At 34.6% G+C, this 25,913-nt stretch overlaps 3 protein-coding genes across 7 annotated transcripts; 1 reads left to right on the top strand and 2 right to left on the bottom strand.

The window, feature by feature from the left end:
- The first annotated feature begins 1,221 nt into the window (after nucleotides 1-1,221).
- On the top strand, nucleotides 1,222-16,744 carry LOC132315735 (apoptosis inhibitor 5-like protein API5). Of its 5 annotated transcripts, none has more exons than XM_059814125.1 (17): nucleotides 1,222-1,258; nucleotides 1,373-1,516; nucleotides 1,653-1,817; nucleotides 3,567-3,666; nucleotides 3,781-3,846; nucleotides 7,929-8,026; nucleotides 8,118-8,192; nucleotides 8,383-8,532; nucleotides 9,480-9,545; nucleotides 9,631-9,723; nucleotides 11,676-11,786; nucleotides 12,163-12,252; nucleotides 12,341-12,447; nucleotides 15,391-15,505; nucleotides 15,592-15,657; nucleotides 15,741-15,844; nucleotides 16,269-16,744. In XM_059814125.1, exons 2-17 carry the CDS (start codon nucleotides 1,430-1,432, stop codon nucleotides 16,459-16,461), a joined length of 1,686 nt encoding a protein of 561 aa, XP_059670108.1. In that variant the 5' UTR covers nucleotides 1,222-1,258; nucleotides 1,373-1,429; the 3' UTR covers nucleotides 16,462-16,744. The 5 variants fall into 5 exon arrangements, 4 of the variants coding, with proteins under 4 accessions (XP_059670108.1, XP_059670102.1, XP_059670117.1 ...); XM_059814119.1 differs by having other exon boundaries at nucleotides 1,222-1,280; XM_059814134.1 differs by lacking the exon at nucleotides 1,222-1,258 and having other exon boundaries at nucleotides 1,266-1,516; nucleotides 3,784-3,846.
- Nucleotides 16,745-17,816: 1,072 nt separating this feature from the next.
- Nucleotides 17,817-21,190, bottom strand: LOC132315755 (glutamate receptor 2.8-like). Its single transcript, XM_059814154.1, has 4 exons — nucleotides 19,892-21,190; nucleotides 19,238-19,547; nucleotides 18,643-19,034; nucleotides 17,817-18,367 (listed from the first exon to the last, which is right to left on the bottom strand). Exons 1-4 carry the CDS (start codon nucleotides 20,234-20,236, stop codon nucleotides 17,957-17,959), a joined length of 1,458 nt encoding a protein of 485 aa, XP_059670137.1. The 5' UTR covers nucleotides 20,237-21,190; the 3' UTR covers nucleotides 17,817-17,956.
- A 1,796-nt stretch (nucleotides 21,191-22,986) lies between these two features.
- Nucleotides 22,987-25,913, bottom strand: LOC132268479 (glutamate receptor 2.8-like). Its single transcript, XM_059769351.1, has 4 exons — nucleotides 25,414-25,913; nucleotides 24,245-24,545; nucleotides 23,737-24,128; nucleotides 22,987-23,634 (listed from the first exon to the last, which is right to left on the bottom strand). Exons 1-4 carry the CDS (start codon nucleotides 25,753-25,755, stop codon nucleotides 23,167-23,169), a joined length of 1,503 nt encoding a protein of 500 aa, XP_059625334.1. The 5' UTR covers nucleotides 25,756-25,913; the 3' UTR covers nucleotides 22,987-23,166.

The following is a 25,913-nucleotide window of genomic DNA, read 5'->3' as shown; positions in this document are numbered from 1 at the left end:
AAATTTGTCCCCAGATTCACAGACTGAGATGTCACTGAAATTTTCACACAAATGTTACACACATTTGAGAAGTTTGAGATGTTCCATATCTTTTATTTAATTTTGTTTTTTAAAGTAATCAAATAAATTGTTCAAACTCAAGTTTCATTCCCTACTACTTGAGACGTGATAGAATAATTTTTGCTGTCTGTAGCGGACTCTTGAAATGTTGTGTGTTAAAATACTTCCTATATCTAAATTACTTTAATATAGGAATATAAAATATTATTGATCAACTAATGAATCACAAGGGATTAGTGATACTATTTTAGGGGGCGGCTCACAACCAAAAAAAGAATGGGCCAGGAGGGGACTTGTCTACTGTATTCCAGTTTGACTAGTAATAAGCGCATTGGATCCTATAATTAGAATGTTTCTCCTAAATACATATAAAATTTCTAATTGATTTTCAGGCATTTTATATATATTAAAGATAATTAAAAAAAGCCTCGATAGTTGATCGATCTCTATATAGAGAGAGAGCCCTTTACTTTCCTATTTATAACTTGAATTTATGTATGAAACTAAGCCAAGTTTGAAGGCAAATTGAACTTGAAGATGAATTTTCATTTCTCAAATTTGATACTTGCACTGAATCTAAATGATTATATAACCTTACGTTTGGAAGTTAACATTTTGATTTTGACATTGGAAAAAAATTAGTTGAAAGTTTATGCAAAAATTTTTCAACTTTAATTATAAAGCTTTATTCATTACTCTTAAATATTTATGCTTTTCAGCAGTGGTCTCAAAATCAATCCATATAAATTCTAATTTTAGACCTCTTGAGAGGTAGATTTTTTTTTTTTTTAATTTAATTTTATATATACATGATTTTAAAGAAAAATGAGCAAATTTACAAATCTAACATTGTCATATACTTAATTTTTGATAAAAAATGCTTTGTTATATGCAAAATTTATATCAAGCAGTAAAATTTTGTTATGTTTAAAAATATCAAATTGATGCTAGTTTTTTCAAAATTGATTTATATATATATTTTTAAATGGTAAAGCAAACTCACAGAAACGTCTAAATATACTTGACAACACAATAAAAATAAATTTGTGTAAATATTTGTTTTATTTTCCTAATCCCCAAGTTAAGGAGAAATCATTATCTTTTTTTTTTTTTTTGTAATTATTCTTTATTTAAGTTTCCATGAACTCTCCGGTGTGACCTATCAGGTTCCCCGGACACAAATAAAAGGACGACAGAGGTTCATTTTGTAACCCTCAGGAGTACTATTCAATACCCAAAAATCGATCTTTATACACACAGTCACACACACACATACATATATTTATGCATTTATAATTTTATATATACACAGATTACACGAACCAGTGAATCTGTACCAGCCGATTCTGCTCCTCAGATTCAATTAGCAATGACTGACGTCTTTGACGACTCCAAAGACATCGAGAACCTCTACGAGTACGGCGAACGACTCAACGAAGCCAAAGACAAGTCCCAGGTCTGTATCTTCTCCAAATTTTATAGTCTTCTGTTTTGTATTTCTAGGGTTTTCTTTTGCTTATCTTGATTCATACCTGTGTGTTTTTTGAACTGTGATGGTGTGCTTTGCTAATCTGAAAGTTGATATCTTGCAGCATGTTGACGACTACGACAAAATTATCCAGGCGGCCAAAAGTAAGAGCATTAAGGCCAGGCAGTTAGCTGCGCAGCTCATTCCCAGGTTCTTCAAGTTCTTCCCGGGACTTTCAGACTCAGCAGTTGATTCACATCTCGATTTGTGCGAAGCAGAGGAGCTCGGGGTCAGTGATTTTATATATACACATTAATTAGAGAGTATATATGTGTGTGCTTAATAGATAATTAGCAATTAATATACCATTTCTTCTAGTTTTTGAAGAAGGTACACAGTTTTGTGAGTTGGTTAATCGATTGGTTCTGTTGGATTGTTGATTGAAGTTTATTGAAAGGCGGTTCTTGTGAAGTTTAAGATTTTAAGCGGTATTTGTTGGGCTATTTATACTGTTTGGAATGTAGGATTTGACAGGAAAGAAAAAGGATTCTATGAGCCTGATATAGAATTTTGGTAATTGGGATTTCCAAATGAAATGGATTTCAACCATTCAGTCTTTAGTTTATGGGCTTTATGGTTCATGATTCATATTGACTTGGAGATCTATGTTTTGAATTTCTCTATAAAAATTGTTTTGGTTTACCCAATTATCGTTCTCGCATCTTTGTCTTATGGATTTCATTTTTCGTTTAGGATTTATGCCCTGGCATTCATTAAAAGTTACAACTGGAAACTGGATTTTAAGCAATATGAAAAAAGAGCGGTTATATGATTCTTCCCCCCTTCCCCCACTCTCTCTCTCTCTCTTTTTTTTTTGCAATGATGTTGCAATATGCCTTGTATTGTTGTCTATTGCTATTCCTATTTGCTTTTTATTTGAATTTTTGTACCATACCATACGTAGTCAATTCATATTGCTGATACTGAGTCCTCCGAGGCTCCTCATTATCAGTATCGATAGCTATGACTGAAATCTGACTGCCCAAATTGGGGAGCAGGAGTGCGAGAATGTTGAATATGAAAGTACGAAAGATTGGAAGTCGCTCACTGTATAGTTTATTTATGATTGGAAGATGCATATGCATTTCTCTTATTTATTTATTTTTTGGGTAATTGAGTTTCGAATTAGATTTTTTAAATTTTTTTTTGGTTTGGTTAAATATTTTGCAACTACAAAGAAAAGGGTTTTAAGGAGTTAAAACATCAATGGATATTCTCTTACCCACAAAAAGGTAGATGAACAGCAAAAAGCATTCCATCCACTTGTGGTTTAAGTGGGGCATGTAGGTTGGAACAAATGTGTAGAAGAACCCTTGTGTTTGTGCAAGGACACAGGTGGATGGATTATTGCACTAAGTTGTGCATAGGTTGCAACAACAATATGTAAAACCTGCACTTATGTGCATACATACACATTCTAAGATAAAGTGTTCTCAATGGATTGAGAAGATGAAGAACCATGTGAATGTGCTTCAATACTTGATTTATAAAAAATTCTTGGATTTTGACATTTTGTCCTATTAAAAGATTCATCTCTCTCTGAGAAGTATACATATACTGTGTTTGCTTAGTGTGATTGAAATACAAAACATTGTAATAGAACTATTGTAAAATTTATTTGAAAAGTAGAACAAACCCAGCTCATAAGCACACATATAGTGATTATTGTCAGAATTTATAGTATTTTTTTCAAAGTTAAAATCTCTCGGATGTTCGGTGCCATTCACTAAGTTATCATATTGAAGCATGCTATCAGTTTTGGTTTTCTTTCTTGATTTGATGTTCCCTTCTCTTTATGATTTTTGATGTGAATGGTGCATGAAGTTCACTGTATGATTATCTTGATAAATCCATGAATCATAAATGAACTTATTCCTGTATTTATTGCTACATTAGGTGGTTTTAGATATATACTTTATTACTACGTTTTTAAATATTATTTTTTCCTTGGAAGTTAAGCTCTAAAATTCTGTTACAGGTCAGGGTACAGGCAATTCGTGGACTCCCTCTTTTTTGCAAGGATACTCCGGAGCATCTTTCTAAAATTGTAGACATTCTTGCACAACTCCTTACAGCCGGTAAATTAAGCTGTTCAAGTGGTGCTTTTATTGAATCCTAGACTTAAAAAAAAAAAAAATGTTGTGTACTTTTTTACAACACAAACTTGATCTTTAGTTTTCTTTTTGATCTAGAAGAAAATGTGGAGCGTGATGCCGTGCATAAAGCTCTTCTGTCCTTATTGAGGCAGGATGTGAAAGGTAATTTCCTTCTTCAGATCAATGTGATATATCTGGGTGTATTTTAGTTAAGCATTGAAAATAGATTCCAATAGGTCAAAACACACACACACACACACACACACACATATATTTTGGATAATTATAGAACCATTGAAGATTACCAAAGAGGGTACAGTCCACGTGCGCATAAGGTATACCAAAAGGTGTCCTGTACATTGTTTTAGAGTCACTACTCTTCAAAAAGCAAAAAATAAGTGTTTTAGAGTCTTAACTACTTTTCAAAAAGAAAAAAAATAATTTAATTAGGAATAACCCTTTATGCCACCCAACTATAAAAGAATCCCCTTAAAGTAAATCTCTAACAATATGAATATATTTCTCTTCCCCTCCCAAAATACCTACAAATCCTCTAAAGTATTCCTTAAATACTGCACATCAAGGCCAAAGGAGCTGTGTTCCAACCCTTTTTCTTTCTTTTACTTGCTATATTTTATCTCCAATTAAAGAGTAGATGACTGTAGGAGGAGAACCTGAGATACTGGACAAGGCCATTAACTGCTATCAACACAGATAGCTGGAGCATTCTAACCCCAGATAACACTCCAGGGAGGGTTTAACGCAAATCTTACTAAACTTTATATAAATGATTCGGATTACGCTCAGATTTTGTTGTTCCCTGCCCAATCTTATTAGCCTTTCTTCAGTTTTGTTTTGTCCACTCTTACAAGTAGCCAACCAGCTTGACCTCCCAACCTTGCATCTATATGGAGACTCGCGTTGCAAACCACACCTGAACTCCCAACCTTGCATCTATACGTGTGAGTATAGTGTGTCTGACACCAGTACTTCAACTAATTTTGAAGAGTCCATGTAACATATGCTCAATGGATTTGAATATAATTGGATTTCATGGATTTATTATTTTCTGTATTGATAAGTAAATCTATTCACCAGAATATTGAGATGTCATTGATTTTTATTTTCCATGTTCTTCAAAATTAATAAATGTCAATTTGGAGAGGTGAGGGGTTTGAGCCCTATAGTGGGCATCTATGAAGCATGAATATAGACACGGAATATTAGGGGTGGTAATTCGTGTTGACGGGTTGTGTTCGTGTCAACACGATTATGACACGAACACAATTAGAGTTGACACGAACATGACACGATTATTATACATGTAACACGACACGAAACGCGTAACCCGTTTAATAAATGGGTCAGGACATGACACGACACGAAATGACACAAAAAAACACGTTAAAGTCATTTTTTACACAACTGTGACACATTTATTCTACACGTTTAGCTAAATAGGTCATTTTTTACATGAACACGATACGTTTATCTGACTCGTTTAGTTAATCGGGTCATAATTGTGTTGGTAGGGTCAAACACGAATATGATACATTTAGTTAATGGGTCAATCCGTGTCGACACGATTATGACATGAACACGATTAGTTCAAACTCAAACCCTCTTATCTCGTGTCATGTTAGTGTGTTGTGTCAAATATTGCCACCCGTACGGAATATGGACACGATACGATCTGATATGGCGATACAAAAAAAATCTTAAAATATAGGATACGGATACATCAGGACACGACAGTATATAACTATATATATAAATATTTATAAATGTAGATTTGCATAAAAATCAATATGTGTGTATCTATGAAAAAATTAAATAATAATTGTTTATGTTATATATATTGTTATTAGGGTTAATTACACTTACACCCCCTGAGGTTTGCCCTATTGACAACCAGATGAAAGTTAGTCCATTTAAACACACACACACACCCCCCCTCAGGTTTAATAAAGTTAACATAGACACCCCAAATGTGGTGAATTGAAATTATTACTCTTTGACTTGTTAATTGACCTATTCTAATAATGAAATTACTTTTTTAATTTTTACAATTCATTTTATTGGACCAAACGACCCTTTTAAATAGTCAATTTACCTTCATCCTTCCCTCTTGCATCATAGCCTCATTTGCTGCCGCATTCCCCAAACCCATATTTGACGCCCTCCTCCGGTATACTGCAACACCCAATCCCCTAACCTCCTCCCTCCCTTTCTTTCTTTCCTTCTCTCTCTCTCTCTCTCACCGCAATCTTCACCCCACAACCACCACCCACCATTAAATACACAACCCACCAAAATAAGTACACAACTCAAACCTCCCATCATCATCTTCAAGGTTGAAGATATACTCCATGGCAGTGGTGATGAGTAGTGGTGGTCGTGATTGGGAGTGTTTGTAAGAGGTGGAGCAATCCGACAACTTCAATGGTGTCATGGTGGAAGAGATCAAGAATCGACGGCGTTTTGGGATTTGTCGACAGCTTTGATGAGGGAGAGGTCGACGCCGCCATTTAGGGCTTTGAGTGGTGGCGGCGGCGGCTTGAGGAAGGTTGAGTTGTCATCATCGTCGGCAGTGGTGGCGGCTCGTTTGCGTTTAGAGATGTGGTTGCGGTGGTGGCGATTTCAATTATTTGTGTTTGTTTTGATGGATAAATTACAAAACCCCAACTTCTGTGCAATTTGGGGGTGATGTGGGTGTGGTTATGCGTGTACGTATGTGTATGTGTATATGTATCTATACGTGTGTGTGCAAGAGAGGGAAGACACGTGTATCTATATATGTATGGATATGTGTGTGTGGGAAGAAGCAATTTCAATTGTCTCTGTATATATATCTATATATGTGTGTGTGTGTGTCTGTGCAAGAGAGGGAAGAAGCGATTTCAATTGTCTTTGTATACATATCTATATATGTGTGTGTGCGCGTCTGTGCAAGAGAGGGAACAAGCGATTTCAATTGTCTTTGTATACATATCTATATATGTGTGTGTGCGCGTCTGTGCAAAAGAGGGAACAAGCGATTTCAATTGTCTTTGTATACATATCTATATATGTGTATTTGTGCAAGAGAGGGAGAAGCATAATTGGGGGTGGTTGTAGCCCTAGTTGTGGACAGTGGTGTTGATGAGTAATGGTGGTAAGAGGTGGAGCAATCCAACGAGATGGTGGCTGTGGCGGTGATCATGGTTGAAGAGAGAGAGGTGGTGGTAGTTGAGGAGAGATGGTGGTGGCAGCCGTGGTTGATGAAAGATGGTGGTGGCAGAGAGAGAGAGAGAGAGAAAGAGAAGGTGTGCATGTCTGGCTAGAAGCTTATGAAAACCCTAATAAGTGTGGACAAAGTTGTCATTTTACAATTTGAGATATATTTATTATTTTTATTATTAAAATAAATTAAATATTGAAGGGTAATATCATCTTTTTTTATTTTTTATTTTTTTTAATTTATTTTTTTCACCTTTTAGGGGCCTGTTTGGATCCAAATTCTGTCCAAGGGTGTCATTGTAAAAAATGATACCAACTTTCATCTGGTTGTCAATAGGGAAAACCTCAGGAGGTGTGAGTGTAATTAACCCTGTTATTAATATTTCTTTATAAAATTTTATGATTAACAAATAAAATCAAAGTTGAGAGTTATATTGTATAAATAAATTTTTGACTAAATCATGATATATATCTCAATACTTCTTTTTTGAATAAATATTAATTTTTTCTTAACAATTATACTATGATATTATTGTTGGAAAAGTTACATCTTAATATTCAAATTTTGTTAAATATGTGTTTTAGAAGTATTTAAGAAGTATCGGATATGTGTTAGAAATAAAAAAAATTATATATTAAAATTTTGGGTACATCTAGGAAGTATTGGAGACATATCCGTGAGTAACTGAGGAGTATCGGTATCTGATACAGACACGTTATGGGTATGTCACTCTTGTAGAAGTATTTGTGCTTCCTAGGTGGGCATTTGTGGGTTTGTGCGAGTGTTAATTTACCTATAAAAAAAAAATTAATACATGTCGGTTACTTATCAAAAAATAATATATGTGGGTTACTTATCAAAAATTTATATGTGTCAGTTGTATTGCACTGCACAATTCTCATCAATAAACTTTCAACGTGTGTATCTTTTCTCATTTTAATGTTAATTTTAATTTATGTTTTGGACTGCTGCTTGGAGTAACAACTATTTATCAGAAATAAGGTTAATGGCTTTGTTCATGCAGCTTCTTTGACAGCCCTATTTAAGCACATTGAGAGCGTTGATGAACCGGGCACGGATGAAAATCTTCGTGAGAGGACCCTAATCTTTATTAAAGATAAGGTGAGACAAGTACAACTAATGATGTAATGCCGTGTGAGTGTCAGCATTTTTCTCTTAAACATAAGTGAGGATTAAGTAATTTCATTTGCAGGTTTTTCCTCTTAAAGCTGAGCTCTTGAAACCTCAGGAGGAAATGGAAAGGCATATAACTAATTTGATAAAAAAAGTATGTTCACAATTTTCTTTTCCTGGCTATATGTTTCTTGTTTACTCTAGTATATCTCGTCATCTTTGTAACCGTATTGGTTTGTTATTCTCCTTTGATTTTTAATGCATAGTAAATAGTTGTGATTGCTATGATGATGATGTTTTTCTTTCTGAAGATGAAAGCAATTTGATTGAGTTAACTATTGCAGAGTTTGCAAGATGTGACGGGAGCTGAATTTAAAATGTTTATGGACTTCTTAAAAAGTTTGAATATATTTGGAGAGAAAGCTCCTCCAGAGCGTGTGCAAGAGCTCATTGAAATTATTGAAGGGCAAGCTGATCTAAATGCACAGTTCAATGTGAGTATTTCTTTCATTTTGTCTAGGAAATCAGTTGTTTTATCTTTGAAAATGACTCCTTGCAAACTAAATCTGTTCTTACTAACGTTTGAGAATATGCTCACATTCTTGGCATAGAGAATTACACTTGTCAATATAAACTATTTTCTTTGTGTATGGTGCATTTTTACTATAATTGCTAATTCCTAAGTTAATTTGTGCGTCTCTGTGTGGGGATTCTAATCACTTTCAGGGAAGATCTTGACATTGATAATTTTGTGAGTACGGCTTTGAATCAGTGTTGTATGTGCAGGAAGGTGGAGAAGACCGATAATCACTGTTGTTGCGTTAAATGTTGCCTAGTGCTGTTTCCCTTATTTTATAATTCTTGGGAGTGTATTGGGTGATACCTAGCTCTGTCTGGTGACTGTGGGCTGGAATGATAGTATTTTCTCAGAGTAGATGAAAATTAGGACAGTCTCTCATTGTCTCCTCTGGTGCATTTGGAAGTAGAGGAACAGTCACACATTCAAAGGGTGGAGTCACCTGTTCATGAAGTCTATTGTCTTTTTCTTTTTGAAATCTGTCTTTTGTGCTTTCAATGGGACTTTCTTCCTCCGCAGTTGTTTTTTTAGGTGTTCTCTCTTGAGACATTTTACGCATATAGTTGTGTAGTAGATTAGGTGGTGGGTTTCTTGAGCTCTTATATGGGTTGCATCCCTTTTGGTTCACTTTATTAGTTTATCAAAGAGTAAGTCTCCAGGTCACCTCCCTTAATCAAAAGGGTTGAGTATCTATTCCCCTTTCTGCTTATAATTAAGCATTGGTCTGGGCGGCAGTGTCTGTTGTCTCTCTTTTCCCTAATGTTCTTTAATTTCAAGTGTAATCTTAATGATTACTATTGCTTTATGATGATGTGATTCCTACATTACAACATCATTGGTTATAATTTTTTTTTGGGGATGCAGGTTTCAGATGGGGACCACATTGATAGATTAATATCTTGCCTGTACATGGCTCTTCCTTTTTTTGTGGTATCTTCTATGACTAATGTTGGCTTCTACCTTTCTAATAAATAGTATGTTTTTCTGTTCAACTGAACCCCTGTTTTGGTTGCAGCGGGGTGCATCCAATAGCAAGTTTATCATCTATTTGAACAAGCACATTTTGCCTGTTTTTGATAAGGTAATATCGCACCTACCATATCAAATTGTAAGTTTAACCTTTCTTTTTAATATTTTGAAATCTTTCACCATTTGCCTTCTTTGAGGACATGCTTTTCTTGTTGATGCACTTCAATAGCTGTCTTTTAAGTTGGATATGCTCCTTGTTCTCTCTTAAATTTCTTTAACTTTGTTGTCCTTGCTTATTGTAGCATGAATCAATAGAAATTGATCATGCTTTATAACATGGCACAAGGCTTTTCAGTTGACCTTAGTGTAATGGCAATGCTCTTGATTTTAAAGTTCTTATTTGAGGTGTATGCACAAACTTTACAGGGTTACCCACAAGATAGTATGTATAGATGAACCCCAACCCTACCCTGATACCTTGTGTATATATTTTATTCTAAATGAAGAATCTAAAGACTGAAGTACCCGTGCTTCACTTATGACAGACACCAACTTCCTACGGATTTTTGTAAGTGGGCAATTTAACAGTATTACGTTGTTGACCTCATTAAGCCTTTGCACATACATATTTGATGGAATTTATATGTATTACATCATATGGATGCATGATGAATCGCATATTTCTGAACTTAATTTTCCAAAGCCTTCAAATCGAGTCCACATTCTATCAGATTCCACCCAATTTTGGGCATATTTTTGCAGCATGGTCCTTGGTATGCAGAATACAGTCAAGTTCCCCCCTATGGCCCCAGCTGACTTGAATTTGTCAAAATTGCTTAATTGCTTGATGTATGTTGGCTGCCCTGTTTTTCATTGGAGTAAAATAAGCAGATTTGTTTAACTTTTCTTCATATGACTACTTTTTGTATTTTATGTAGGCACCCTATTTGAAATAGGTATTGGTTTAATATATGTTCAACGTTGCAGTTAAATTGTAATCAGCTTTATTCTACTTGTGCAGATCGTATAACTTAGTTTTTTTTTTTTTTTTTCAACATATAACTGAGATCAATCATCAGACATAAATACATATGATACACTCATTGTCACTAATGTGTGGCTCAGAGTGGTTGAAGGCTGGAAGCAAACATTTGCATGCATCATCGGCTTCTGAAGAAGAAAAACACTTTATTTTGATGATACAAATATCTTAGAAAGCTTGAGGCTATAGGCTGTCTTGAAATGTATGGTGACTGGAAATTTGGAGAACTAGAAGATTAAATTTAATAATAGAACAATGAGTTCGATTTTGAATTTTCCATAACAATCTCTTAACTTCTTTTTCTCCCCCCTCCCCACAACCCATCCCACACCAAGTTAATATAAATATTTTGGTTAAGCTCAACATCTACAATATAGGACGGAGTTGTGTAGAATTCAGATATCACATTATGTCTAGAGTGGTGGTTTGATATGAGAATTCAGTTACTTTCCATAGTACTATTTTTATTATAGAAATTTAGGATGGATCATTATATCGTTTTCTTTACTTGATTGGTTGTTTTATGCCACCTAGGTAATATAGCTATCAGTTTGGAGGAACTGTTATGCACACACCCGTCCTAACTAAAACTGACCCGTGTGTTTGTCAATATTTAATGTAAATAAATCCAGAAGTTAGATCTGTCTCCTGCCCAACCGTCCTAGCATACCAGATTAATGGGACTGGCGCAGACTGTGCAGTATGATGATGCACACGCATGCATACGAAATACAATATAACTGATATTTTAAGATGACTGAAAAACCTAATGAATTTTGATATGAAAGTTGTTTATAGGTGTTAAAGAACAATACAAAGAATCTGACATTTATGAGATTTACTCTCATTTCACAAAACAAAAAATTTATCCTTCAGAAGCTTTTGAAAAACTACTAATGGCCAATTACTAGAGATTTCAAGAGTTCCTCTATCCTAAGGACCCTAAGGAGCTAGAGTAGTTATGTTTCAAAGATTGATTTCTTTGTCAATTTTAAAAAAATATTTATTAGCATTTTTTTTCTTTTTCTAACCACGATTTTGCTTTTCAGCTTCCTGAAGAACGCAAAGTAGACTTGCTCAAAAACCTTGCAGAAAGTTCACCTTACACAATTCCACAGGACTCACGACAAATTCTCCCCCTTGTTGTTCAGCTCTTAAAGGTACACATTTTGTTTGCAATATAGTTTACATGCCGATCGTCCGTCATTCAGATCTTAAAGCTATTGTTTTGTACAGTAACATACAAATATTAATCAATAGAATAGCATATAATATGTTAGGTGCTTTTGTATTTTACTTTTTTCCTTTTGGTATATTCCTGTTGTCAATCTCGACCATTAGAATTCATGTATGTACTTCAACTCTTCAACTCTGTCTCATATCATTTTTGTTTCCTTCTCAATCTGAATTCTGAGTCTAAGGTTTTGCAATTATATTAATGGAAGAATTTGAAGGTTTCTAGAAGCAGGAAACCTTTGTCTAGTGGTTTTTATATTATGGTTCTCTTTGTCTCATGATTTTTCTTCTTTGTCATAGAAGTACATGCCTCGGAGAAAAACTGGAGAAGAGATGAACTTTACTTATGTTGAGTGCTTGTTGTACACATTTCACCATTTGGCTCACAAGGTTATTAATACTGTAAAAACCTATCCTATTAGCATATTTCACTCTCTTTTCTTCTGCTGAATGCTTATTTGCTCTTTAATTCATACAGGCTCCAAATGCCACTAATAGTTTATGTGGTTACAAGATAGTGACTGGCCAACCATCAGATAGGCTTGGGGAGGATTTCTCAGAGTATTACAAAGATTTCACTGAGAGGTAATATGTTCTTTCTACTAAATTTTCTCTATTTCTGTAAGTATATATTCCACTATAATTTTCCATGGACTTAATGCTAAGCCTACGTGATTCATAATCTTGATTGTTAATAATAAAAAAGGGGGGAAAGAAGAACTGGCAATAATTTCTGGCTTAGTCCTCAAGAATAGGGAAATGTTACGATTTCAGCAGTGATGCATATTAACACAGGACAGTTAGGAACCCACCTTGGGTTGCATTAGCCATAAGTAATAAGTTTCCTTTATGAAGGAAATAAGAAGAAGAGAGAAAGTGAAAAGATGGTGTATAGGTTAAATTGCATAAATGCGTATGTTATTTAGGCACCACCTAATAATGTTACATTTTTCCTTTTGTTTTCTTCTCCAGGCTGTATAAAAGGTCAAATTGGCATAATAAACTCTTAGATTTGAATGGTTTTACTGAAATGTGCTTTTAGATAATATAAAAGCTCTGTACTTCATGACTGCCAACTATCATGATTTGGAACTCCTACAGAATCAGAACTCAGAACCAACATACGCCATATGGTACTCCATTTCATAGGTGGTTTTGTGGTGATTGAGTTTTATAGATTGTTAATGCCCTAGAACAGAAGCCAAACACCCACTAGTGCAATTTCAGCTTACGTGTTGTTGGAATAATTGGCGACTGTAGAAATAATAAACCATGTTTATTGCAAAGGAAGGTCTACGTCCATATTTATCTATAGAGTATGAAAACCTACAAATCTGAATCATCTGATCACTACTTGATGTTTGAGATTGAGAGCATGCCTGTAATTGTTATAGTTAAATTCATTTGATTCATCTTGTCAAAGAGTGAAATAGTGGAAACCAGTAAGATGCTTCTATATTCATCATCCTCAATAAATTTTCATCAACTGGTTTATTAGGTTCAGAATTTCAGGTACAAGTACAACTGGGGGGAAAGAAGTGGTCTCTTTGATGCTCATCTTTCTGTCTTCTTCAGGGGATTTAATAACAGACCTGTATCTCTGCAACTCTAGAAACTACTCCTGATTTTAGTCGAGACATTTTGTTGATACGGGGTATTGAAACTACCACTCAGTTAACTTCGATAATTTGTTTATTTGACTGATTATTTGGAACTTGGACACATATAAAAGGTGGGCTGACTTAGGGTGGAGGAGCATTATGGATGTTTTCTTTGTCAGACTGTTAGCTGCACAATTGCTATTTCTCTGGGGAAGAAGGTAAAGCCACGATGGTCTGGGAGGAGAGAGTTGATAGTACCAGAGGCTCATATCTGCTAAAAGAAAATAAGCCTTGGGTGGACTGTGGACCCAAAATTAAAAGTCATGTAGTTTTGATTGGTGGATAGTTTTCTCCGACTTTACACAAGGTTGCATCAGCATGGTAACCTTGCTCTTTATTTACTGCATTTTGTCAATTCTCTTGGCTATTGGAGCATTTGCTTTCAGTTTGGAAGATGTTGATGTCAAAACTGTGGGACTGGCGATTCGTAGTACATTACAACCTAGAAAAGCCTTCTTTACCGACTACCAGTGTGCTCAGTTGAAAAGATCCTCTCTTGCCATTCAACTCTATCTTGTCGGTATGAAATCAAAGTTATCATGTTTTCCTCCTGTTATGACAAACATTTTTTATGGCCTTCCTTTGATTTTGTGGTGCCTTTGAATTGAATTAATCACCTTTTTCTATATTCCACTTCCAGATTTACAATTTTCATTATTATTGCTTCACTTCTTTCTTCATCCCTTTGTTGGATCCTGTATCCCTTATTCTCCTTGCCCCACTATGCATCCATCGCCAAAAAAATTTCTATTATTGTTTTCCTTCCCTGATGTATATTTTCGCAGTGTCATATGTTGTTTCATCATGGATGTGCAGTAATCTCTGAAAGGGCAACATCAACTTGATGGTCTCCTATGTGATTTTACTTGGGAAAGTCTCAAAAGCCCTAGTGCTTGACACCAGTTTTAGTGATGACTATATAGGGATGGCAATGAGGATTTTTAGTTTGGTGTCATGGCCTGAGATGCCTCTACTGAGACAGTTCTGGGTGACCATTAATTGGACTAGTGTTAGGTTGGGAGAAGATCATAGACCTGATCTGGGTTTGGTTTAGTACTGTTTCCATGGTTTCCAGCTGCAAACCTACCCCAGTACTAGCTATTATTGAGAATCCTGGCCCCCTTTTATAATTTTTGGCTACCTAATTTTGATGGTTAAAAGATGAGAGTAAATCAGTGGTGCTTTGAATTCCAGTTCTTTTGCTGCTTGGCGACAATGCCAGAGGTCCTTGTTCGTTGACACTCCGATCACTAATTTTCTTAGTGGAGGTTCCAGAGTTCATTATCTGTAATGGGTTTTATTTGTGATGAAGTGTCATTTTCAAATTAAGAAGAGCTGCGCCACGGAAGATATCACAATCTATCATTTCATATCCAAGATCGAGATCAAGATATCATCAATTGTCATAATTCTTGTCTCTGCATGATTGAAGGCTCGTCTATGATCATGTTGGAAATCATTGTAATGACCACTTTATTTTATTTCTAGTTTATTTTTTGTTTTTTCATGTCATGAGTTGTTTGATAAAATTGATTTATTCTTACATTTCATATCACCTTTATATGTGATGGACCTACTTGCCCCACCTAGGGTTTGTAATGGGGTTTGGATTAGTTTACTAGAATTGGTATCTGATAGAGTTCCCTTTCCCGACCTGTTCTACAATCAGTTGGTGCATGTAATCCTAATAAATTCTATGCTTAGCATTTTTCTGTTATTACTAAAACATGTATTTGTTTCTTACCAACTTATATAGCAATATCAACCAGTGGGGAGGATAAATTGACTGCCTGTGTTCTATTATTTAACATTGAGTATGGTTAAAATTGATCTCTCCATTCCTAATTGTGCTATGTTAATGAGACAGGCTAAGCAGCGTCGAAGAGCTAGCTAGGGCCACCATGAAGAAATTAACACAGGGTATGGCTGAGCACAACAAATCAATGGCTAGTGCAAAATCTGATGAAGCAAAGGCTAGCATTGTGAGTTCACTCAGGAGATCTTGTATACTCTCTTGACAAGCTATTCTCCTAGCATATATCTGATGCACAATCTATGTAATCTGCAGAAAACTCAAAAGCAGAATACTACTACTGGACTGCGAACCTGCAATAACATTTTGGCAATGACACAGGTGAGGGAATGAAACTCCTATGGATTATTAGCACATTCCCATGTTCTCAAACTGATTTTTTTCTACAATTTTTAATATTGCAGCCATTGCATTCAAAATCACCTTCTTTCATTGGAGATAAGAGAATCAATCTATCTTGGAAAGAAGCAGTAAAGCCTTCTGCGCCTTCAACTGCTACTGTTGCTGGGTATGTTAAGAAACCGCCTATTTTCATTATTTACCCCCAACCCATTCCCCTCTAGACCCACCACATAGATTTTCTAAATATTTTGAGACAGTGATTAGTCATGGGATAAGAGTAGAGCTCCCCATTCTATTGCTGAAGGTAATATTTTCCCATAATTGTGTGTTGGTAACTAAATCTAGGCCTTTACCTAGTCTTGTTCTTGCTAAAGTAGGAAGTTTGTCTGCGGCAGATATAGGACACGCACCTGCTTTGCAACGTTATTATTTGCATAAAGGGGCTGTTTTCAACTTCATAACCAACTTTTTTAATTAAACAAGTCCTTTCACAAATTCATTCATTCATCCAAATGTACATGAAGCTTATTGGAAACAGATCCATCCTTCTTTCTATATTAACTTTTTGTTTTATTTTCTCACTGCAACAGGAAACGTCCTGCGAGTGCTGCTAATGGTTCAGGCAATAATGCATCAAAAAAGGGTCGGGGAGCTGGTGGTATGCAAAATCAGCTTGTTAATAGGGCATTTGAAGGTCTATCATACGGAGGAAGAGGTTTTACAAGGGGCAGAGGAAGAGGCAGAGGGTGGGGTGGACGGGGGAGAGGGAGGGGCTATCGGTAGCTTTGTTTCATGTCTATGGTAGAAGAAGAGTCGAAATTTCTAAGAGTGGTGGACAAGATTAATAATTATTATACACATTTTAATGATCTCTACTGTTACAAATTTTGATTAAGAAAGCGACGAGTTTTAGATTGTAAACTGACACTACTCTTGATCAGATTATTCTGGAGCTTGTCTAACACTGTCTTGGAGCTGAAGCGCCTGCATTCCAAATTATGTAATTTAGTCGGATGAAGCGACCTCTTGATCATCTTTTAAAATTCTTTGCATGTTCGTGGGTGCATTTCTTTTGTTGAATGTTTATTTGGATCCGGTTTATTTGGTAGAAAATGAGTTATGAGAAAACATTTTTCAGTGCAACTAGAAATATATATAATCTTTTTCTAGATAATGATGTAAAAATAAATATATTATATATTTGTTGTGGGTAATGTAGGAAAGGGAAATACAGCAATGGCTCAGAGCGATAACAACTGCTTTAAGCGTGAGTGTTTCACAAGTGAGTAATGCAAATTGACAATACATGATTTATTATTAATCATTTTTTTCTTTACCCTACGAGACAATACATGAATTGGAGAGGGGTCTCTCTTCTATCATTTAAATTGTGTCTTTTATGGTTGCTTAATGGTATGATTTTGTATAATTTGAAACTGTGGTGGTAATTATTAGTTAACACTGCGTAGTAGCTATTGCATGCGATTCCAAAATGGGTACTAAATGAAACAAGCCAAGCTTTATATACTAAAGTTGGAGGACATGCAACTTTAGGAGGAACATGCAAGTTAGTGGTTAGAAGCTAGCAAGTTGGCCATGAATAAGTTCATGCTGATCATAAGAATTCAACTTTCAACTGAGTAACTTCAAATATTTAAAAATAAAAAACACTCGGAAGTCTCTAAGAATTATTTTTTTCTTTTATTTTAGCAAGGGAAATGCTGCTTCATAATGTCCCGTAATAGTTCCACTACTTGATAACTAAGATATAATTTTCTTTGTTTCTCTGTTTAGGGGTATTACTCCTACAGCAATATTATTGGTGAATACTATCCAATGTTATCCTCCTCCCAGAAAATTCGAAACAGTGTGTGGCTTTTTAGTGACTACTATGTGCATAGTCCAATTTTATTTATTTTTATTCATTTATTTTTTTATTTTTTTGCGCAACAAAATAACAATAATATACATTAATTACATTTCATAAATGGATTATGACATTGTACCCATTTGACCGATTAAAAACTCGAACTCTTTGGTCAGGTTGAAGTCTACGAATGTCCACCACATCTACGCTCTTTCTACACTCTCAAGTTGAATTCACTTATCACAACCAGTTCATGACCAACACCCCAACAAAATTGAATGTTCTTAAATTTTCAGACAGGAAATTTGTGTTTACAAACATATTGGCTAATGTACAGAAAATCAGTACGTTCTTCGAATTCTTCTTATTTTTATATCTAGATAAACAACATAGCTAGGTGTTTGTGTTTAATTAGCGAATTACAGAATAAATAGGCTCATGATCTGAGATTGGAGCCCAGCTACGATCTCTTGAATCTGCAATATTATTCGAGAATTGCGCGAATGGAAGTATCTTTTTCTGAGCACTTACGTGGGTGATGTCACATTCTTGAAGAAGTATTTTATGGCGGTGACGCTGATTGTTCAGTGAGTGAATGCTGAATAGTACTAAACAAATGGTGGAAATGGCTATGTAGAAGATGTATGGAGCCCAGAAGTTCTGAAGGCTCAAGCGGCTGTTGTTTTTGGCAGTCTGAAAGTTTGAACAATCCGAGGAGGGAGCGAAGTACTCATCTTCCAATTTTTTGAGTGTGCCATCCTCCATTAATCTTAGAATGGCTGCAGAGACATCGTCAACAATAGGGGAACCTTTTTGGAAGACCTGCACTCAGAGCAAGAGGAAGATCTAATACTCAGTTTGAGTACATAATTAATGGTAGATAAACATAGATATTACTAATAAGAATGTGATTAGCTAGTGCTTATGGAATAGTGATGAAGAAAGATGGTGTTTGAGGTACTAATTAGTGGTATTGCTTGGTGAGTTTTCCTACTGTTCGAATTTTATGTTCTTTTCTAAACATGTCTGGTAATTAACTTGCACAAGAATTGAAGTTCAATTTTCACGGAATTTGAAGAGTCGAAGGCAGGACTCACAAAGCCAAATCCTCCGAATTTATATGTTTGTCCTGTGACCGTAAGTTGATTGCAGTGTTGATTGACAATAGCTTTTGCATAAGGGACTTCAAGAAATGCCGCTGAGATACTGCCATTCTTCAAAGCGTCGGCGTAGTGAGATTGGGTGGCAATGTCTTCCCTGATGTTGTCCTTTTTGAAATGAAGTACATTCTCCAAGTAGTCTCTTACAAAGGTATTGCCGTAGCAACCAACTACGGCATTGCTCTTCTTGAGTGAGTCTACATTTTGATCAAGTCCTGAGACGGTGAGCATTGAAGTGAGGCTGGCAGTGTAGCTTTGTGTTAAGATCAACACCAGAAAAAGCCACACCACCATCACCACTCGAGTATAGTTGTGTTGAATCCTTTCCTCTGCAAAATTTATTCATAGTCTATATGAGAACTCTCTACAAAACAATTTAGAAACAATTACATGCTGGGATGATTTGTTTTGAATCCAAGCATTTCATTGAATATATATATATATATATATTCAATGAAATGCTTGGATTCAAAACAAATCATCCCACCAATATGCTTGGATTCAAAACAAATCATCCCACCAATATACTTACTGTGAGCAAACAGAAGTGTAGAGAAGGTGAACCAAAGTACAGTGCTGAGTTGGTCCGTCCATTGACCACAGAATTCTTGATTGGAGCGAAACACTAACCACCAAAATATGAACATTGTGTACATCAAAATGGCCATAGTCGCTACCCACAATTCCTTGGTGAAGGGCTTCAAAAACAACCATGCGTTGCGAGTTTGGGGCATCCTTGGAACTATCATCCGTATACCTGATTCAGTAAATGGAGCACTAAAATCCACGACCCTCCACCGGTGAGCAAGTATTGTTATATCTCCCACCGCAGCATCAAAAGTCTTCCATCATTAACAAAATGAATTTGAACTCAATTAAAAGTTGTCAGTGTATAATTCACATTGACATAAATTCTATGAAGAAGTCAATAAAATGTTATAATAGTATAATTGCTGTAATTTTGGAATTTAGATTAATAATGTAGCAATTAAAGTTAATAAGATGTCAAATTGTCCAAATTCTAGTAAAATACATTAAACATACTTATTATATTGCTAAATAAAAATTTGGATTGCATATAAACTATAGAATAGAAATTGTATTAATTTTACAGAAATATTCAGAAGTAGCACTTATTTATATAATCACAACTTGAGAAAGAAGAGGTTGGAGATGTGTTAATTACCTGGTTGACGACAAAAGAAACTAAATCATCATAGCTGCCATTGAACTCCACAAACTTGTGGCGTAGATGATAATGAGTGGGACTCAAATTCTTGACTGCCTCCTTAAAGGCGTCGATACAAAAACCAGTATATATCTTCTCATCTGGGTTGTTGACGGATTTTTTAACACTTACAAACTGGTCAGAAAAGGTGTTGATTGGAACTCCGATAATCAACGGTTTTTTAATTGGCCATCCTTCTGTGTATTTAGCTTCTGTGATGGACATCATTCGGGAGAGAGTGAAAGCATGGAAGAACAGAGACAGAGGTACCCAAGCTGTTCTGAATTGGAAACGCCAAGGCATTTTTTTGATTAATTTAGCAACAATTTCACAATCTTCTGAGCCAGATAGAGAGAGAGAGATCTCAATTGTTTGAGGTGTCTCAGACTAATAGATTGAAATTTCTGGAATATGTTGGCTTTGGCTAAGTCAATGCTACATGACTTTTCTGCTTGAACAATTAATAATAAATATATAGAAATTTCTCGGATATTTCCTCTCAACCTTCACGCATATACATGGGTATTATATATATATATATATATATATATATGAGCAAAGAAGAAAACGAACCAGAGAAAAACAGCAAACAGAAAAAACAAGAGATAAAAAACTCTCAAACAGCAAGAGGGGAAAAATCAAAGCTGATGCAAGCCAAAGATGAAAATGATATGTTCATTAAAAATCAACTAAACACTGCTAGATTAACTTTTTAACGTTCAAATTCCTCCAATTTTTTTTTTAAATTTACTAATTTACCCTCGTAATATACAGTATCATTAAAAAAAGGAAAAAAAATATTAAAAACAGCAGAAGAAACACGGCACCGCCTACCTCAAGCCCTCATTCACAACAACAGCGTTGTCTTCTACGCCAAGCTGATCGAACTCATCCCTGTCAAGTTTTACTTCCCCAACGACGACGTCAAAGACTCCAAGCCTGGGTTCCAAGGGCTCTGTCTCTCTCTAAAGACCCAAAAGCCACCACCAAGCAACAAACCACCGACAATGTCAAGAAAGACAGCCACGATCCCAAAAATCCCCAAACTTCAACCCTAGATTTGCTAAAACAAACAATTGGAAACTCACAAAAAAAAAAAGCAAACAAATGAACAATCTAAAAATTATGTCATCGCGGAATAGAAGAACGTTGAGCCAATTGAGACAATGAACTAGGAATGACCGAATGAGAGAGATATTGGGGGCGGCAGCAACAGTGGTGGAAAGAGGTGGCCGTTGGAGAAGATTGAAGAGAATGGAGATGATCAAATTAATTTAATTTAGGGCCATTCTTGTATTTTCTTAACTAACTTTCTTAACGGTTGACTAACGGTTAGTCAGGTTTTTTTCATCTTGATTAATTTCATAATAATTTTAAAGGTAAAGTACAGCCACACCACTTTAAGTTTGACAAAATAACATTTAGAGAAAATTTATCTATTTTTTGGACAAAAACACCCTTAAAAGTTAAAAAATAGACAAAGACACCCCTTTACATAAAAAATTGACCAAATTACCCTTTAACTGTTTAGGAGACTTTTTTAACTTTATAATTTAATAAATTGGACCAATCTACCCTCATGAACAATTTATGCATAAAAAAAAAAAAACTTTATATTGTTTACCTTTTTATTTATTTATTTATTTATTATTATTTACTTTATAAATGTTCCAACTTCTTAAAAACGTACACGTCTAAAATAATTTTTTGATCCAATACATATATTTTAAATAAATTATATTTTGCTATTACTTTTTTTCTTTTTCTTTTTTTATTTTTAAATTAAGATGCTTAATTATTTCATTTAAAAAAATTAAACCAATCTCTTTTCCTTAAAAATAAAAAATATGGTACCAGTATAACTTTATGCATCTTAAATTAAATATCAAATATTATACATTTCCCAACATAAAAGGGAAAAAACTAAAAATAATAAAACAAAGGGAAAAAAAAAAGAAAGGCATGCATATAGTTAAGATGCATAAAGTTAATATGGTACCTATTTTCTTTTATGTTGGGAAATGCATAATATTTGATATATAATTTAAGATGCATAAAGTTATACTGGTACCATATTTTTTATTTTTAAGAAAAAGAGATTGGTTTAATTTTTTTAGATGAAAGAATTAAACATCTTAATTTTAAAATAAAAAAGAAAAAGGAAATAAGTAATAACGAAATATAATTTATTTGAAATATATGTATTGAATCAAAAAATCATTTTAGATGTCTACATTTTTAAAAAGTTTGGACATTTATAAAGTAAATAACAAAAAAGAAAAAAAAAGTGAACAATATAAAGTTTTTTTTTTTTACTTCTTTTTTATACCTAAATTATTCATGAGGGTATATTGGTCTAATTTATTAAATTGTAAAGTTAAAAAAATCTTCTAAACGGTTAAAGGGTAATTTGGTTATTTTTTCATATAAAGGGGTGTCTTTGTCCATTTTTGAACATTCAGAGGGTGTCTTTGTCCAAAAAATAAGTAAGTTTCATCTGAATATCCTTTTGTCAAATCTCAGAGAGTGTGGCTGTACTTTACCCTTAACAAACTTTTTTTTTTTTTTTTGGTTATAGGCAGGAAGACTCCAAGTTCAATTCCAGAGTAGCAATTTTGACTACGGAGGCATTCACACAAGAGTATTTGAATTTGTTTATTTGAATTTTGGATTCATCTAGTTAATTTATTTTAGTTTTTAAAAATAATTTTTTATTCCCCATTTTAATCCCTTTTTAAAGTTCCACAGTTTTGATTTTATTTTAATTATTAATTTTTTTGGTTTATTTTATTTTGGGATAACCCGAGTTTGTCCGACTAATTTATGAGAACTTAGAATGGGCACCTCTCCACTTTGAATCGGATAAGTTGCTGAGTATAGCAGCGGAGGCGTGACACCAAATGCATATTAAAGTGCATAATCAAATAACATATTGAATGGGGATGTGTCAATTTATTACATGTGAGATGTACTATATTTACAGCTTCTAACATGTGTACACATGGATCAAATTATTAATGATTTATAGAAATCTGGAGTACGTGGTACCAAAAATGATATATCAAAACTTTTGAATATTGTAGGCTATTGGTAAACTTTGTATCTGGAGTCCACATATTTATTTATACTACAAAATGAAAATAAATATATTCCAGAGGGATTATGAAATATTGGCATGCATATCAACAGAAAATTAACCACTCTTCCTCTCGTTCTTCTTATTTCATAGCTAGCTAAACAAGAGAATCAGGGGTTTGACTCATTTCAATATCATAATTTGGGTCGTGATCTGAGGTTGGAGATCTGGCAGAATCTCTAGAAATTGCATGATTCAAGACTCCGATGAGTCCAAGTATCTTGTTCCAAACACTTGCTCTTGAAACTCCATTAATCAAGAATCGCTCCAGTCGAAGTATCTTGTTCCAAACACTTGCCCAAGTGAGTGTGATGTTGCCTTGTTGAACTTCATTCTTGATGAATAGTAGTAAACAAACACTGGAAATGGCGACGTAGAAGAGGTACAGAACCGAGAAGTTCTGGAGGCTCAAGCTACTGTTGTTTTGGGTAGTTTGGAAGCTCGAACAATCCGAAGAGGTAGTGAAGTAGTAATCTTCCAATTTATTAATAGTGCCATCTTCCATTAGTCTTAGAATGGCTTCAGAAACATTGGCAGCTATGGAAGAACCTGCTTTTGGGAAGATCTGCACTTGAAAGAAAAACATTTAATACTGCATATATAGAAAAACGTACATTTGTTTATTTACTATTGAGATTTCACAAAAGTAGTTCAATCCACCACTCACAAAGCGAAATCCTCCGAATTCATATGTTGGTCCTGTGATTGTAAGTTGACCGCAGTATTGTTTGACAATGGTTTTTGCATAAGGGGCTTGAAGAAATGCCGCTGAGATTGTGCCGCTCTTGAGAGCGTCCACGTACTCAGATTGGGTGGCAATAATGTCGTCCCTGATGTACTCCCTTTTGAAATGAAGTACATTCACCAAGAATTCCCTTATAACGTCATTGCCAAAACATCCAACTACGGCCTCGCTCTTCCTGAGCGACTCAACATTCGGTGGTTGTGAGACGTTAAGATTTAAAGAGAGGCCAGCGGCGTAGCTTTCTGCCACGAACACCATCACTAAAAACCACAGCACCACCACCACTCGAGTATATTTGTGTCGAATCCTTTCCCCTGCAAAACAAAATTTATTCACATATACATATATGTATATATACAGAAACATTGTGTGTGAATATTTCTTTAATAAAATGCTTTGGGTCAAAACATAAATGCTGAACAGTAATTACCTTGAGCAAAGAATAGTGAACAAAAGGTGAACCAAAGAATATTGCTGAGTTGGTCCTCACGGAGATCGGGATTGGTGCGGTGCTCCATGAACCAAACTGTGAACATCGTGTGCATAAAAGTGGCCGAAGTGGCTAACCAAACTTCCATGGTGAAAGGGGTCAAAAATAGCAATTTATTGGGAACTTGGCGATCCACTGGAACCACCATGGACATACCTAACGAAGTAAATGGTTGTGTAATTTTCACGTCCTTCCAACGGTAAGCAAATGTCATTATATCACCAACAGCACCGTCCAAAGTCTTTCATCCAATTTTTTTCCCACAATTTATAAACATCCCAATATTTGTTAGAAATAAGAAATTGAATGGAGAAAAAGAAAACGTAAAAATATTCATAATACAACATTAATACTTGCATCTCACTCGCAAGGAGGAACTTCTTAATGCGACACAGTAATACCTATTTATTTTATAATTAAAATATGTATGAAGTATGAATAAATAAAAATTTTAACTTTCCATGTTCTTATATTTATAATTTAAAATATACACTTGTCAGTAAAATTTTTTTTTTTTTTTTTTGAACATATTTAAATCGCTAGATAAGAATTTTGAATTGCACATAAACTTTTGACTATAAATTTTATTTGCGAAATTTTACTGATTTTTTTGTAAGGTGTGTAAGTAGAAATTGAGTGTTTAAGATTCCCATAGAAATTTAGAAACTAAAATTTATTCATGTTACTGAAGAAAAATATGAGTTGTTTTGTAATTATTTTTTTGAAAGAATATTAAACAAATTAAGCCAAATATTATAAGAAAATTAGTTTTAACCATGAATATCAAAGTGGTTGTAGCCCAATGGTTATAAAGTAGTATTCTCTCCAAATTTGAAAATTTCATTTGGGACATATTCATAACGAGTGAGTGTCTGCTTTAACTCTCATCAAAAAAAAAAAAAAAAAAAAAAAATGAAGAAAGAAGATAGGAATGGATAATAATTACTATATGTAACAAACCAATGAATTTTCTTAGTTAACACTAGACTGATAAATAAGGAGAGATATATCATGTTTTTCTGAAAAAGGAAAAAAATGATGGAACTCTTGAGAATTGACCCTATATATATAATGGAAAACGAGAGAGATTGGTGAGATAGGTTTATTACCCCGTCAGCGACAAAATTAACTAAATCTTCGTTGGTGCCATTGAATTCCACAAACTTGTAGAGGCTTTGATAATTCAAAGTCTTCATCACCTCTTCAAATACATCAATACAAAAACCACTGTATTTCTTCTCATCTGTGTTCTTGATGGATTGTTCCACCTTTACAAACTCATCAGAAAAGGTATTGAGTGGAACACCGATTTTCATTGGATTTTCAACACTAGGCATTGCCCATCCATGAGCTTCTGTGATGGACCTTCCCGGGAAAATAAGAATGAATGAAGCATAGAATAACAAAGAAATGGGTACCCAAGCCGTCTTCAGTTGGTAACACCAAGCCATCTTTTGATTGATTTAGCAACAATTAATTCCACCATTGATCTTCAGAGAGAGAGAACTTGTATGAATTCCACCATCTTTTCTAGATTGAAAGTTCTGGGTATTTTGGCTGAAGTCATCGGCTATATGACTTTTCTGCTTCAACAACAATTAATAAACAT

Source organism: Cornus florida, unplaced genomic scaffold (assembly GCF_030987335.1).
Source record: "Cornus florida cultivar Cherokee Brave unplaced genomic scaffold, ASM3098733v1 CherokeeBrave_3.0.0_Hap2_Chr01, whole genome shotgun sequence".
NCBI lineage: Eukaryota > Viridiplantae > Streptophyta > Magnoliopsida > Cornales > Cornaceae > Cornus > Cornus florida.
The sequence above is the reverse complement of the archived record's forward strand: the minus strand, read 5'-3'. Positions and strand labels throughout refer to the sequence as shown.